The sequence below is a fragment of the Thunnus thynnus genome, chromosome 13, assembly GCF_963924715.1.
Source record: "Thunnus thynnus chromosome 13, fThuThy2.1, whole genome shotgun sequence".
NCBI lineage: Eukaryota > Metazoa > Chordata > Actinopteri > Scombriformes > Scombridae > Thunnus > Thunnus thynnus.
The window spans coordinates 6,943,980-6,957,563 of record NC_089529.1 but is presented as its reverse complement, the minus strand read 5'-3'; the positions used below and the strand labels follow the sequence as shown (position 1 = coordinate 6,957,563).

Sequence of the window (13,584 nt, the reverse complement as noted above, 5' to 3'; positions counted from 1 at the left end):
ATCAATTGCACTTTTCTCAGACTCAGTTAAGAGTCTCAGCTCTAACTGGCGATTGCTGGCTTCACCTCTCCATTTGTGTTGCTGCCCCTCACTCCGAAAGAATCCAAGTTGAGTTGTAAAATTCAAACACTTTAAATAACTGGGCCAGATCCGACTAGTTTGCTGTTAAACCGGGGCAGCAGATTGCGTCTTAGATTCGCTCGCATTACAAGATCATCAGGCCAAAACCGCTCAGCCGCAATCTGTCTGCAAGTCTGACAGTAACTGACTCTTCCTGATGGTGAAAAGTACGGTCAAATCTAACACATGAATCTGATGACAGTGCTGTAGTGTGCGTGCAGCTTTTAGAACCACAGGGCTGCACTCCTGTGGCCGACAGATCTTCAGGGGGCGATGAGGGAGGGAGCCAATTCAATGTTCAGCAAATTAATGGTGCAGTTCATCCTAATTTCCCTTGAAGACAGATCTATCATCCTGGAGCACGAAAATACTCTCATTTTGGTTTTTAACACAGAGCTGCAGGAAGAGAACCAGGCCGGGGTTGGCATGGGCATCTGACGTGGGGTAGGCATCGGGATTGTAACAGCTTGGTTTGTTGTGTGGGATGGTGATGGTAGTTAATAGTGTGTGTGTGTGTGTGTGTGTGTGTGTGTGTGTGTGGAGCTCAGTACTTACATTTCTGAAGTCCAGTGTTCATCTGCGTGTGGGGGAGAAGCTGGAGGGGGAGGTCACCTGGCCCTGGCAGACAGGCCAGCATTTCACACAGACACTAATGCAACATGGGACACACACTTCTCCTCACACTGCGGAGAGAGAGAGAGAGAGAGAGAGAGAGAGAGAGAGAGAGAGAGAGAGAGAGAGAGAGAGAGAGAGAGAGAGAGAGAGAGAGAGAGAGAGAGAGGGGGTGGGGGTCAGCAGTCAGACATAACTGCGAGGCAACACATGGTGCATGGCGATACAGAGGCTGGGTCCAGACTAATAGAACTCTGTGGCTGATCCCCGGAGGCACAGGGCTGAGGGAGACATAGTTACCTTTCAATTAGAAACTGATTCACACCTGGAGCATCAGGTAAGGTGACATTTGATGCCAATAACAACTTCAATTAAACATCAAACAGCTGAAGTAAAACGGGCAGACTGGGCCTGAGGGCCTGGCAGCTTTAAATCGACTCAGTCCCTCCTCCTCCTCCTCCTCGCCCTGCATGTTAGTCAGCTAGTTGGACCCTGCTACCTGCGCTTTACCTCTCCGCCTCCGCCAGACCTCGGCGGAGGAAATTAATGACTCCTGTACACTCAAAAAGAACACACTCGAGAGGCCCGGTGCTGACACGTTAGTGAGTCTCTGATCGATACTGCAGTTCTCTAGACCTTAAAGAGGCCTTTATTTTGGGGACATTAAACAATGGAGCCCGCTCAGGATGCAGTGAAAAGAAATGAATAAACGGGGCTACAGCTCCAATAAATGCCTGCCACTTTGTGCAATAACCCTGATGTAATAGAGAGGGAGAAAACATTAGCCATGCTCCACTTGGCTTACTGCTGTATTCAAAACACCACAGATGCTTGCTTAATCAGCACTGAAGAACAGTCAGGGAGCAAATTAAGTCTACAGAGTCCGTGCCCTCCCCTTTTGCTGCGTGCCATCAGAAGAGGGCGGCAAGTGTGCGCAGACAAACAGCGTCTATGAGAGAGGCAATTACCCACAAAACAACCTTGGCATGCCTGTCTGCCGCAGGGTGATGGCTTAAAAGTGTCTTCCCCCCCTGCAGGGAGAAGAGACAAGTGGAGGAAAGAGTGACAAAGCGAGAGAGAAAGGTGGAAAGAGAGAAAGACGGGTGGCGGGTTTAAGGGGATGGGGGGGCTGAACTTGCTTTAAAAAGCAGGAGCTCAAAAAGGTCAGGATGACAGCTCATTTAAATCCTCCCAGCGAGAGGAGAAAAAACAAGCCTTAATGAAGCTGCCAGTTCTACACAGATACCTGAGAGCGTTGCACCTTGGGGTGCTGCAGGGGCAGGGCGGCGGCGGGGGGGGAGGAAGGGAGAAAAGGGTAGAGAGAGGGGAAGGCTGGCGGGTGGCGGAGCCGCAGTCTTGAAACAAATATGAGGATTTGGGGGCCACTTTGCGCCGTTGATGCTGCGTCACCCTTTCTGTTTGCCCGGCCTCCCACTCCTCTCATCCTCCTCCCTTTCCCCTGCTTTCTGATTTACAGCCTGGACCGCCATATGGCAGCAATCCCTGCCCTCGATTCAGCGTGTCACCATGCATTAACTTTAATTGGCCTGATATGTTATTCTTTTCCCTCGGCCTTGGAAGGATTTTAGGTACATAGCGCCTTGATGTCGGCAGGCAAGATTTCCAGCTCTCTCTCATTTATCAGGGTGCCAAGATTTCACACAAAGATAACAGCAATCTCTTTGACAACAAGCAGGTTTGGGGTGGAAGAAAACTAAATATCAAAAACAACAGTGTCTGTGCTAGGGGTTTCAAAACCGAAACAGTGGCAAGAGAGTGGATTGATGTGGGAAATGAAATAAAAAAAAAAAAAAAACAACACCAGCATAAACTGTCAGTTCATTTGTTATAAGAACACACACATCAACACACTACAGGCAAAAAACAGCCAACAGGCCATCAGCCCACCCCCTTCCTGCCTTCCCCACAGCGCCCCTGAATGTCAGAAAACTGTGCAGTGGGGAGTGCGGCGGCAAAGGTCAGCCTATGGTAATGCCCCAGCTGACACTCTGCTTTACAGCGCAGAGCAGGAGGAGATGAAACACGACAGACAGAAGCCTGACGTCTACTGACTCGCCTATCAGCACCGCTGCCACAGCGACTTCAAATATACATCACACGCCAAACACTGGAGCTTTCTACAAAGGCACCCGCCCCCACACAGGCTTCTTCGACACATCGACTATTTGTAACAGGAGCAGGATGACTACACCTGACAGGGTGTCAAGTCCAGACAGGGACTGTGCTCCACTAAAGTTGGAGGTGCTTCTCCGCAGGTCGCAGTTGGCACATTCTACCCGCTCCTGATTGCTCTCAGACCACCAGGCAGGAGGTTTTGCCAGGTCTGGACTCTCCAGCAATCTCATCCAGGCAAAAAGGTGGCTTAGTAGCCTTTTGTGATACAGAGACACAGCCCCTCCTGTCCTGAGTGGAAACAGAGTTGAGTCTGCGGAGGGCCAGGCGAGCCAGCTGGGCAGGCCTATGGAGCAGGGATTGGTTTGGTGGAGTTTAGCCAGGCGTCTCACACTATCAGCCCCATACAGACAGACACCACGGGGTTCTCAGAGTATTAGGGGGCCCCCGTGACTCGGCAAGTCTCCACCAGCTACTTATAGAACTGTAATAAAAGTGTGCGAATAACTGTGTGGCTTTCATTATAGACAAATAAAGGCTAGCAGACAAAGCAGGACTTCAGCAAGTGATGCGCATGGCTTGTGTCATGTGTCAAATTGTTCCCATAAAAGCTGACCTATATTTTTCTTTTCATTCCTCGGTGGGGAAGGAGAAAAAGAAAGCCATTTGAAAGTTTTAAAAAAAAAAAAAAAAGTGCAAAGAAGAGAAGGAACAGGATAGACGGAAGCCATTTAGGAAATGAGACCAGCTGACTGCATTTATGTGCTGAATCTTTTGATCAATAGCCTTTCCATCAACTGTGATCTGCATTTATTAGAAATTGCATCAGAATAATTGCATAGGAAATCATCTATTAAAATACCCACCAGCGGTGATGCATGAGGAAAAGCGAGGACTGTGCACCAAAAATAAGCTCATTAGAAGGAGAGGCGTACAACTATATTAATGAAGAAAAACAATGAAAAAAACAACAACAAAAAAAAAAAAAACAAGGTGAGAAAGTATATTTGGTTGCTGGTTGAATATTAGCAGCTTTTCTATACCAATTAAAAGCAAAAGCAATTAGGAGAACCAAGTCACCATGTTGTACATTGCTTGTGCTAACGGCTGAGGGAGAGGAGAGTGGTGGAGAAAGCAGGCTGCTGTTATTTTAATTGCATGTTTACCCCCAGGTTATGGGTCTGAAATAGAGCCAAGAAAAAAAATGTTGCAGTAGAAATTCAATGCAACTTCACTGTGTTGATTCTCTCAGGGACAGAGAGAGTGAAATTACTTTTCTTTGCAAGCTGAGTCTCTGAATAGGAGGTAAAGAAAGGAGCAGGAGGAAGAGAACAGCTTTTTACCCTTGAATACCAAGCCAGAGCATTCTGTCAAAAGAAAGGGGAAAAAGCCTTGGCTCCTGAGCACATTAGGAAGAAATGACACATCGGTATGGCCTTCATTAGCCCGTCAGGCTTTACAAACAACAGAAGTAGAAAAGGATTTCTGTTGCTAGCAGAGGGCCACGGGCATGTGAGGCTACCACAGGCTGGTTCACAGTCTCACACAATGGATCCTGATGACTCCAGCACATCCTGAGGCGCTCGGGACGGGCCGTTTGCTTTTTCAGTCAGCAGAGACCCCTCATCAACCCGGGCTGTTATCTCACACCAAAAGAGAAAGGGCGAGAGAGCGGGAGATAGCCATGATAGTGAGCGTGAGGGTGGAAACGGAGAGGAGACAACCAACCCGAACCCAACTAGCACACGAATCGAGAGTCTGTAAAATAGTGGTTCCAAAAAGTTCCAAGACGCTGAGTGTCAGGGATAAAACTGTCAAACAAGGAAACTGCTGCAGTAGTGTGGGAGAGAGGAAGACAGCTACTTGAAACTACTCTCCTTTAGAGGGAGGGAGGGGTCTGCGATACAACTGGGAGGCTGTATGAACGCTCAGTAACTAACTGATGAAAAAGTGACAGTTCCCTGAGGTGAGATGGTGGATATGGAGCGGAGAGAGACAGCATGCCCCTAGAATAATGCATAGACCACAGCTGGATCGGCTAAATCTCTGCATACGTGTCAGATACGGAAAGTTGGTTTCACAATGAGAAAACATGCTCTTAGAGAAGCTGTGTGCCATGAAACTCAAAAAAATTTAAAAAAAAGCAGACATGCTTTGAAAGTATGGGGCCTCTTCTTATCAGAGTGACCTCATTCCTCCACTCTCGTCTTTACAAGGGTGGTTAGGAGCCCGTGGCCCCTCCTCTTGGATGATGTCCAGAGCTCCTCACAGTGGAGAAGATGACATTAATGGTGGTGAGATGAGAGGATGAGAAGATATTGGGCGGTGAGTGGCCTGGCCTGGCTATCTCTGCCAGAGCTATGTCATGGTCATTACCCGTCCGCCACGTCAGCGCTGCGAGGACAGCCAGCCAAGGTCCACTCTTCAACTTGGGGTCAGTTTCACTAACAGCCACTTAAGCCCACTTGGCTTCTCGAAGCGCCCAACAAATGTGGAAGATAAAGCTAAGTGTGCTCAGTCATGTCAAGCTTGGCCAAGGTCAGGCGGGCAGACAGAAAGTGCTGGCAGCGCAGCATGCATGGCGTCATGAATGCCAAAATGCCGGGGCCCCTAGCTGTGCCGCTTGACAGACATGTTTACACCTGATAGAAAATGCAGTGTGGATGGCCTGCCAAAACAGAGGGGATCCAAAGTGAGGGGTGCCAGCCTAGTTATTTATTTATCTGCTGCAAATCCATCCAGAGTGCTGCCAGAAGCTCACTGAGGAAAAAGCCAGCCTACTCTCAGACATGACAGTCCAAAACCACATAAGGGAGAAATAAAGACATGAAGTAAAAGAAAAGGAAAGATCTCATGAAGCAGCTCTAGAAATTGGATTTGATTTACGCATCTCAAACTAGTTCTGATTAACATGAAATGATTACAATTAATCAGGGGCTGCTCTAAAAATCATCCATGACAAGGGTAAGAGGCTGGTCCAGTCCTTTAGCACTGCAGCTAACACACTAAAAACAGCTCGGTGTATTGGATACGGCAGATGATAAGAGCGGAGAAAGACTGAGAAGCACAGGAATGCATCATGGAGGAGACCCTTCATCTCGTGGAGAAACTTCAACCTTCTGGTAACCACCGGGTTACACAACTTGGAGACGGAGCCCCGTACGTATGAGAGAAATATTGCTCCTTTCATCTCCTCGGCGGTGCAGCCACATCAGTGTTATCTTCACATATCCCAACATCACACCAGACAACAATGCGCTGAGTCACATGCTGCCGTGTCAGATGCCAGATTGCTGGGTTCTGTACAGGGCTAGGAGGGCATATTTAGAACAACACAGATAAACAGATACTAAACAACCGTAAATCTATTATCTCCACGTGTGTAAGGGTATGTGCGGTGATAGACATCTTCAGACTTCAGGCAGCTGGTTTTTCGAGTTGTTTGCTATGGGAATGCTCGGTTATAATTTGCATAGTTGTGTTACGGGCAGGATGAAGAAACCCAAACAAACAGATGAATCTGTGTTGAGTTGATCTACTGTAAATACTTCCAACGTACAAAGAAATACACACTCAAAATGACTTAAAATAGAAAATAGATAGAAACAACTGCTCTGAAAGTCATTCAATTGGCCTTTTACATAAAATTCCTTGAAGGTGTGTCACAGAAACGAGCCCAGTTGCCCATCAGAGGTTAAAAAGCAGACTTCTGCGTCTACCTATTTGCCAGGCCTTCTCCCTGGTTAGTGGGAAATAACTCAATGTGTTGAGAGCTAAAGTGCGGCAGCATTGTTCCAGCTGGCGGAAAAAAAGGGAAATGAAGATGGAGTGGTTTGATTTCATTTGTTAGCAGGTGCATCCATTTTGTGTTCTTCCCCACACCCACCTCGCCTCTCTCAGTCAAAGCGCTTATCAGAAATTGGACACCCCAGTGACAAATTGAGCCTGCGATTAAAGGGAGAAAGAGGAAAGCTTTGTTAAGTGCTGCTGATTGGGATCCCAGGCTGCCCTCGCACATCAGAGGTGTGTGTGTGTGTGTGTGTGTGTGTGTGTGTGTGTGTGTGTGTGTGTGTGTGTGTGTGTGTGTGTGTATGCTTGGTGCAGAGCCAATAGCAGAGCTGACACCACCACCACCTCTTCTCCCATTTTCCCCTCTCTCCAGGTGTTCCCACGGCTTACATTTCTGCTCCGAGTACTCAGCAAACAAAATTGAATCAATGCATCTGTTCCTGCATCTCTCTCTGTCTCACACACACACACACACACACACACACACACACACACACATATACATAGTACATGCATATAAAACACAGGCGAACATATACACCACTGATTTTCCCTGCAGCAATAATGACCTCCTTTAGCTTTCCCAGTTCCTTCTTATTGACATGTACGCTGTGTTTAACAGAGAAAAAAGTTAAGTCTCTGTGTGTTTGTCCCACCCAGACCCATATTATTGACCCAGCATTAACCAGCCCTGGCCTGTTTGCAAGTGCGGCTGGGCTGATTTAAGAGGGGGGTCAGAGCAGCTCTGCTAGGCAGAACTGTGCAAGCGCTGACTCTCACAAATCATCCTAAAAGGGCTTAACGCACAAAAACAGCTTCCAGTGTTACACAGGCCTGCTGTGAGAGATTTATCCACTGTGCCATTATACTAACTGGCCTCTCTCCCATATGAGCTGTATATATACCAACACACACACACACAGAAAGAAAAACCCTAATTAGACTTATGTCTGGCCCGAAACAATTCAACCTTGTACTATTCTGCATTAAAACAGCTTAATCCTGTTTACTATTAGTCGTCTTATTTAATGCTGACACATCGCTCACACGCTGTTGGTTTAAACACCTTAAGGTCTCATCTAGATGCTGTAATAACTCAGGGAAACTCAATCATTTATAAGTATAAACACTGACCTCCAAAAGGATTTTAGTGAGTCAGAGCTCATTCTTCAACTCTGTTATTTTATATACAGGTTCATTTGTTAGTGTTAGTTTTTAAAAAGGTCTCATGACAGGCATCATTTTTCAGATCTTATGATGGATTTTTTGTAATGCAGACCAGAGAAATAGCTCTCACTGAGATTCTACGGAAGCACGTTGGTTCAGTTATTAAGATTACTGAGATGCAGGTCTGGTGGATTTTCGTGGCAGAACTGGTTAAAATATTCTGCTGCACTGAGAAATGCAGCCGCACGAATCAAAAACAAATCCCAACATGCTGATTTCAAACCCTGCTGCGTATGTGTTCGATACGAGCTGATCTGTCTCCTTCCTGTGTCTATGGAAGTTTGGTAAGGTCAGCCGCCTCCGTGGCAGCTCTGACATTCAGTCTGGCCTCCAGCGAGACCAAACGAGTCCCCTCGCATCAACAGACCAGCTGAGGAATAAAAGAGATCTTTCTCTACCGGACAAGGTTGTGTGAGATGTGTTCCTTTTTGCCCCTGGCGACACACAAGACATTTGTGGTCTCTCCTTCATCTCCTGTGTATATGCGAGCGCCTCTCCGCCCCCGGCTCTTTCCCCAGCAGACACCGGCTCTGGGCACCGGGCAGCCAGCCGGTGACTCTGTGGAGAGCCAGGCAAACACAGGCCCGGCATGGCAAACATCTCACCTCTGTGTGTGCATGGGAACATCTGGCCTTCCCAGGCTCGCAGGGCCCTCCGTCTGTCTGCCTGTCTGACTGTGAGGCTACACACACACTGCTGGTGTGTACTGGTGTTGTCATGGAACCAGAATTTTTACTCCTACACAGGTACTGGTTTAAAATACAAAAACAATCACTATAATACCAAAGCCAACAAGCTAAATGTCACATAACCACAACACCATTTTATGATTATTAAATCACTGATTTAGCAGATGTGTTTGCACCTTAAAAAAAGGTTCCCCCGGCAACAAACACATTTAAGTCAATACCAAAAAAGTATTGAGGTTCAATACACCAAGTATCAAAAGGTAGAGACAGCTTCAAATGTCTGGTCAGATTCATGATATCAGTGATTTATGCTTTGATCAAATAATTCCTGATTTAAATCTAAATTTAGCAAATTTTAAAATGTTTTATTTGATTTAGGAAAAGTTGTACAGCTGCTTATATTTAGGCAACATCTGAGGATTTTAACTACATTGTCACCAGTGTACAAAATGTCTTGAATTTGACAGTGGTTTAGGTTTGATTGACATCTGGCTGGTCAAGGCTTCTATATGTGTAGACTATCAATAGTGAAAATTAAACTTTAACAAAGTAAATATTCACTTATAGTAACAACACTAGTGTGTGTTTGTAAGGGCTGAATGTATAAATCTTAACTCAATCAAAATATTCAATCTCTTCCTCTCCTCTCAGCGAGTGAGATAGAGTCATATGAGTAATAGCGTTGGCCCAGCTGATAAAAACTCCTTTTCCTATCGCTCTCTCTCTCTTGCTTTCTTGCATCACGGCCGCTCATACAGATCTCCTGCGGCCGTCCAATGATTCAAGACTGATGAGGCATGCTCAAAGGTCTCTGCCATTGAACACAGCATTAATGCACCCAGCAGCAAATTTTTTGCCATCGACCCCCGTTCCCTGCAATAAGGACAGAGCCATCAATCAGGCCGAGATAGCCGACACCAGACACGGGCTGATGAAGTAGGGGACTTTGGAGCTAATGACAAATGGATCTCTCAGATATGGTCACAGTATACTATGACAGTCCGTTGAGAACGCTTGACCTTTAGCAAAATCCGGAGCCACTTTTTGCCAACACTGTGCAATGTAAAAATGGGGAATATGCAAACTGCTGTTGCTGTTAAGAAATTGTGGTTATTGTGTGAGAACTCCTGGGCCCAGCTGAGAGTCTCAGCCCTGTAACTCTCAGAGCTGCTCCTGACCGGCCCAGCCCTCCTCTGTTCTCACACCAAAGCTCTGGGAGTGACCTTCAGGAGGCCTGCTAGTCTTGCTAATTGGGGTCTCTACAGAGCACTGCAATCCACCCCCCACACTGCACTGGAGGAGGGACTGAGGGGCAGAGGGAGAGAGAGAGATAGCAGGGGCCTGTGTTAACTGCTTGGTGGGAAACAGACAAAAAAGTAGGAGACCGGGCTTCAAAACTGAACTTTGAGAATGAAACTAATGAAAACGGGATGCAGGGAGGGGAAAGCACTAGCAGTAAACTAAGTGAAAAGTTTGTAACATGGATGCTGAATATTAATGTAACATTGACAAAAACACATCATTTTGAAAGTACGGGAAAATCACATGTCAAGTCTTTATTGGACTGTGTAACAATAGAAAGTCTTACTGGAGTTCAACATTAAGAAAACACCACTATATGATTAAAATGATGGATGTTAGAAGATGAAACCTTAATAATGTAAACTGAACATACCTCACCAGATACAACTAGGACTGCAACTATCACCTGTTTGTATTATTGATTCATGTGCTGATATTTTTCTCAATTAATCAATTTTTTATCTTGTTAGAAAAGAGTAAAAAATGTGTATCACAAGTTTCCAGAGCCCTGATGATGTCATCAGGTTGTTTTAAGTCCAAGACCTTATTGTCTAACACGACGGAGAGAATCAGCAAATCCTCACAAATCAGAATCAGCAGCCAGTGATTTTTTTCTTTTAACAAAACTTAAATAATCGATTATCACAATAGTTTTGGTTATTGTCCTGTTGATGGACTAATCTTTGCTTATAACATAAGATGTATGTGTGGGAGAGGTGCTGTGAGTGAAGTGACCTCAAAAAGATTCAAGGATAGCATCACCAGAAACAACTAAGTGCTCTGGGTTAAAACATTAGTTATTCTTAGAAAATAAATACATATAAACATCACATTAGCTACTGCAAAACCAACTTGAACACAGATTAAAACTAATGAAATTCAAACTGTTTAAAGAACATGATGGTATTTGAAAAGTAGCAAAGGTACAATAAAGTGGATTAGAGCTGGGCAATATATCGATATTATATTGATGTGATATGAGACTAGACATCTTCCTAGATTTTAGATATCATAATATAATAATATAGCATAAGTGTTGTCTTTTCCTGGTTTTAAATGCTGCATTACAGTAAAATGATCTACTTACCAGACTGTTTTAGCTGTTCTATTATTGGTCTTTACCCACTTAGTCATTATATCCACATTACTGATGATCATTTATCAAAAATCTCACTGTGATAATATTTTGTGAAAGCACCAGTACTCATCCCTATAACACTGTCGCAATATCAATATCGAGGTCAAAAATATCGTGACATTTGATTTTGTCCCTATCATCCAGTCCTAGTGTGGATCCTGGGTTTCTGAAAGATAGTGTGGGTGAGGCAGGTACATTTTATCTGTGGGCCAACAGGGTTGGTGCTCTGTTCTCAGGAAACATGGAGGAGACAATGACACAGGTAATTTAGAGCAGGCTACGGCTGGCTGCAGCTGTGCACCGAGCTTGCCAACACATCATCATATCAGGGCCACTTCCTATCAGTGTGATCAGCACTCAGTAATGAAAGGGGTAGAAAATGTACGGGAAGTCATTCTGTAAAAACAAGATACCCTGAGCCTTTATGTTGGGAAAGAGTCATTGAACTAGTTTTTAAGAGTAAGTTGAACGATAAAAGACACTTTTCTGAAGGAATTAAAAGACCTGGTAACCGTTTTAAACTAGGTTTGTGATAGATCCAGTGAATGAGACTTTGCGCGGGGATGGACATGAATAAAAAGGTCTGCATTTAATTTGCTAATCCATCATTCCAATTGTACTCGGTAACAAAGGGAGAGGAGAGTGGTGGGGCATTCAGAGGCAATGGAGCATGCTGAGGGGTGCGTGTGTGGTTCTCCATGGAGCCAGCCAGGCCGTGGCCCTTGGCCCTAAAAGCCTGGCCAGCGCTGGGGAAAATGGGCTCTGATGAGCTCAACGCAGGCAAGACTAATCCCTTCATGTCTAAAGAATTGTTTAACTATGTTTGACTGATTAACCCAAACCCCTCGATTCCACTTGCAATCTATTTGTTCAATCAAGTCTCCTGTGCTCAACATGCTGCAGTGTGTGGGTGGTGATGGTGAGGGAGAGAGAGAGAGAGAAAGGAAGAAAGAGAGAGAAAGAGAAACAAAGGGGCTTGCAAAACAATCCATTTGGAGGAAGCATACATAAGTCAAAGGACAGCTTTTTTTGTTCTACTTGCCAATCTCTAAATCCACATAGCGCATGAGTTTTTGCCAACGAGCTGTTGCTTACATTCAAAGGTCAGAGAACTCTGGCCTTGAAAGATTTCAAGTAGAAAGTCAGCCGTGGTGTGGTAGCATACCGCACTGACATGCTCGTTTCTACCAGCTTCATGGGAAAAGGAAATTTAAAGGCACTCTCCCCTGCGTGGAAAAGAGGTTGCCAGGAAGATTAACCCAGCTTCCTTTTATAGCCTCTGACAAGAGGTTAAATCACACATTACACTGCCTGAAATGTCTCCTAGTAATTAGATCAAGAATATTACTCTCTCTTCTTCCCCTTGCAGACTGCAGCTGATCAAAGCCTAATGATGGTGTCAGTGCCATTGGCAGTGCTGGCTGGGTAAATCTCCCCATCGGGATGGCAATCTGTCAGGGCCGCAAGCCCTGCTAAACAGCACAGGACATGAGAAGAATGGTGCTTGACATAAAGTGGACTAAATGAACCACATCCTTTACCAACAAGCTATCCTTCAGCAAATTCACCGTAACGATTAAACATCTCTTTGTTTTGGGTCTGGTGCTGCATGCGTATATGTGCACAGAGAAAAGATGTTAGTGACATCTGCGAGTTTTATCCCAATAACAGTGAAACCCACCACCAGCGTATCTGCTGTCTTTCCATGCCAGAGCAGATCTAAGCAGCACCTGGTCCCTTGATGGGGGTGAAGGGGGCTACTGGCTATTAATTACAGAAAGCCGACACGCAGCGCAGGCGAACCCTCGCAATGAGACCCTAGGACGTCAGATATACGGCGAGACGAATGCTTCTCTGTCACACAGCAACATGACCTGCCTCAGGACTCTTTACACACGAGTACTTTCAAGTAGGCCTCTCAAATTGTGGCCCACCCTTCTTCCTCTGCCCCCACCCCGTCTCCCTCTCTATCTCCATCACATTCTGCGGATGTTACACTACTTCAGGGGATATTTTCTGACTAATGCAAAATGGTTGTGCAGTGGCATGATAAAAGTTGACATTTTCCTTTTCTAATTCAATGCCTCCTTTGTAAATAACTTTGCCTTTTTATGCGTGCGCACATGCACGCACAAACAAGCTGCAAACACAAACGAGCTGCATAATGGTCAATTTCATTATTTGCTCTCAGACTCAACAGGCGCAGTGAAAAAGGGGGGAAATGGCAGGAAATATGCCAATCGTTTATCGTTGAAAGACGTCTGACAAAAGAGGCATTAAAAACCTGACAGCTTTCCTTCTCTGTGGTATGTTGCACGTCAGTCCCCGGCGCAACCGGCTCCTGAAAAAAAAAAAAAAGGGGCCCCGGCAACAGACTCGTGCGAGAGGTCTGACCCCGATCTTAACCCCATACAGGTGGCACCGCGCTAACACAGGAAGCAGGAGCGCTATTCACAGAATGCAAGGTGAAAACTTTGTTCTCACCCAAAGAACTTCTCTCAGAGATAATTTAGATGGGCACAAAGACAGCTCAATGCCAGTCAAGTGTATTCTGACATGTTGAAAAGCAAATCC

At 45.5% G+C, this 13,584-nt stretch overlaps 1 protein-coding gene across 4 annotated transcripts in view; it reads right to left on the bottom strand.

Moving 5' to 3' along the window:
- Positions 1-13,584, bottom strand: part of fam222ba (family with sequence similarity 222 member Ba) — a 33,327-nt gene that overhangs the window by 8,817 nt on the left and 10,926 nt on the right. For all 4 annotated transcript variants that reach the window (XM_067607524.1, XM_067607521.1, XM_067607522.1 and 1 more), the window contains exon 2: positions 676-803. In XM_067607524.1, coding sequence (XP_067463625.1) covers positions 676-757 — 82 coding nt within the window. In that variant the 5' untranslated portion in view covers positions 758-803. The remainder of the gene's footprint in view (positions 1-675; positions 804-13,584) is intronic.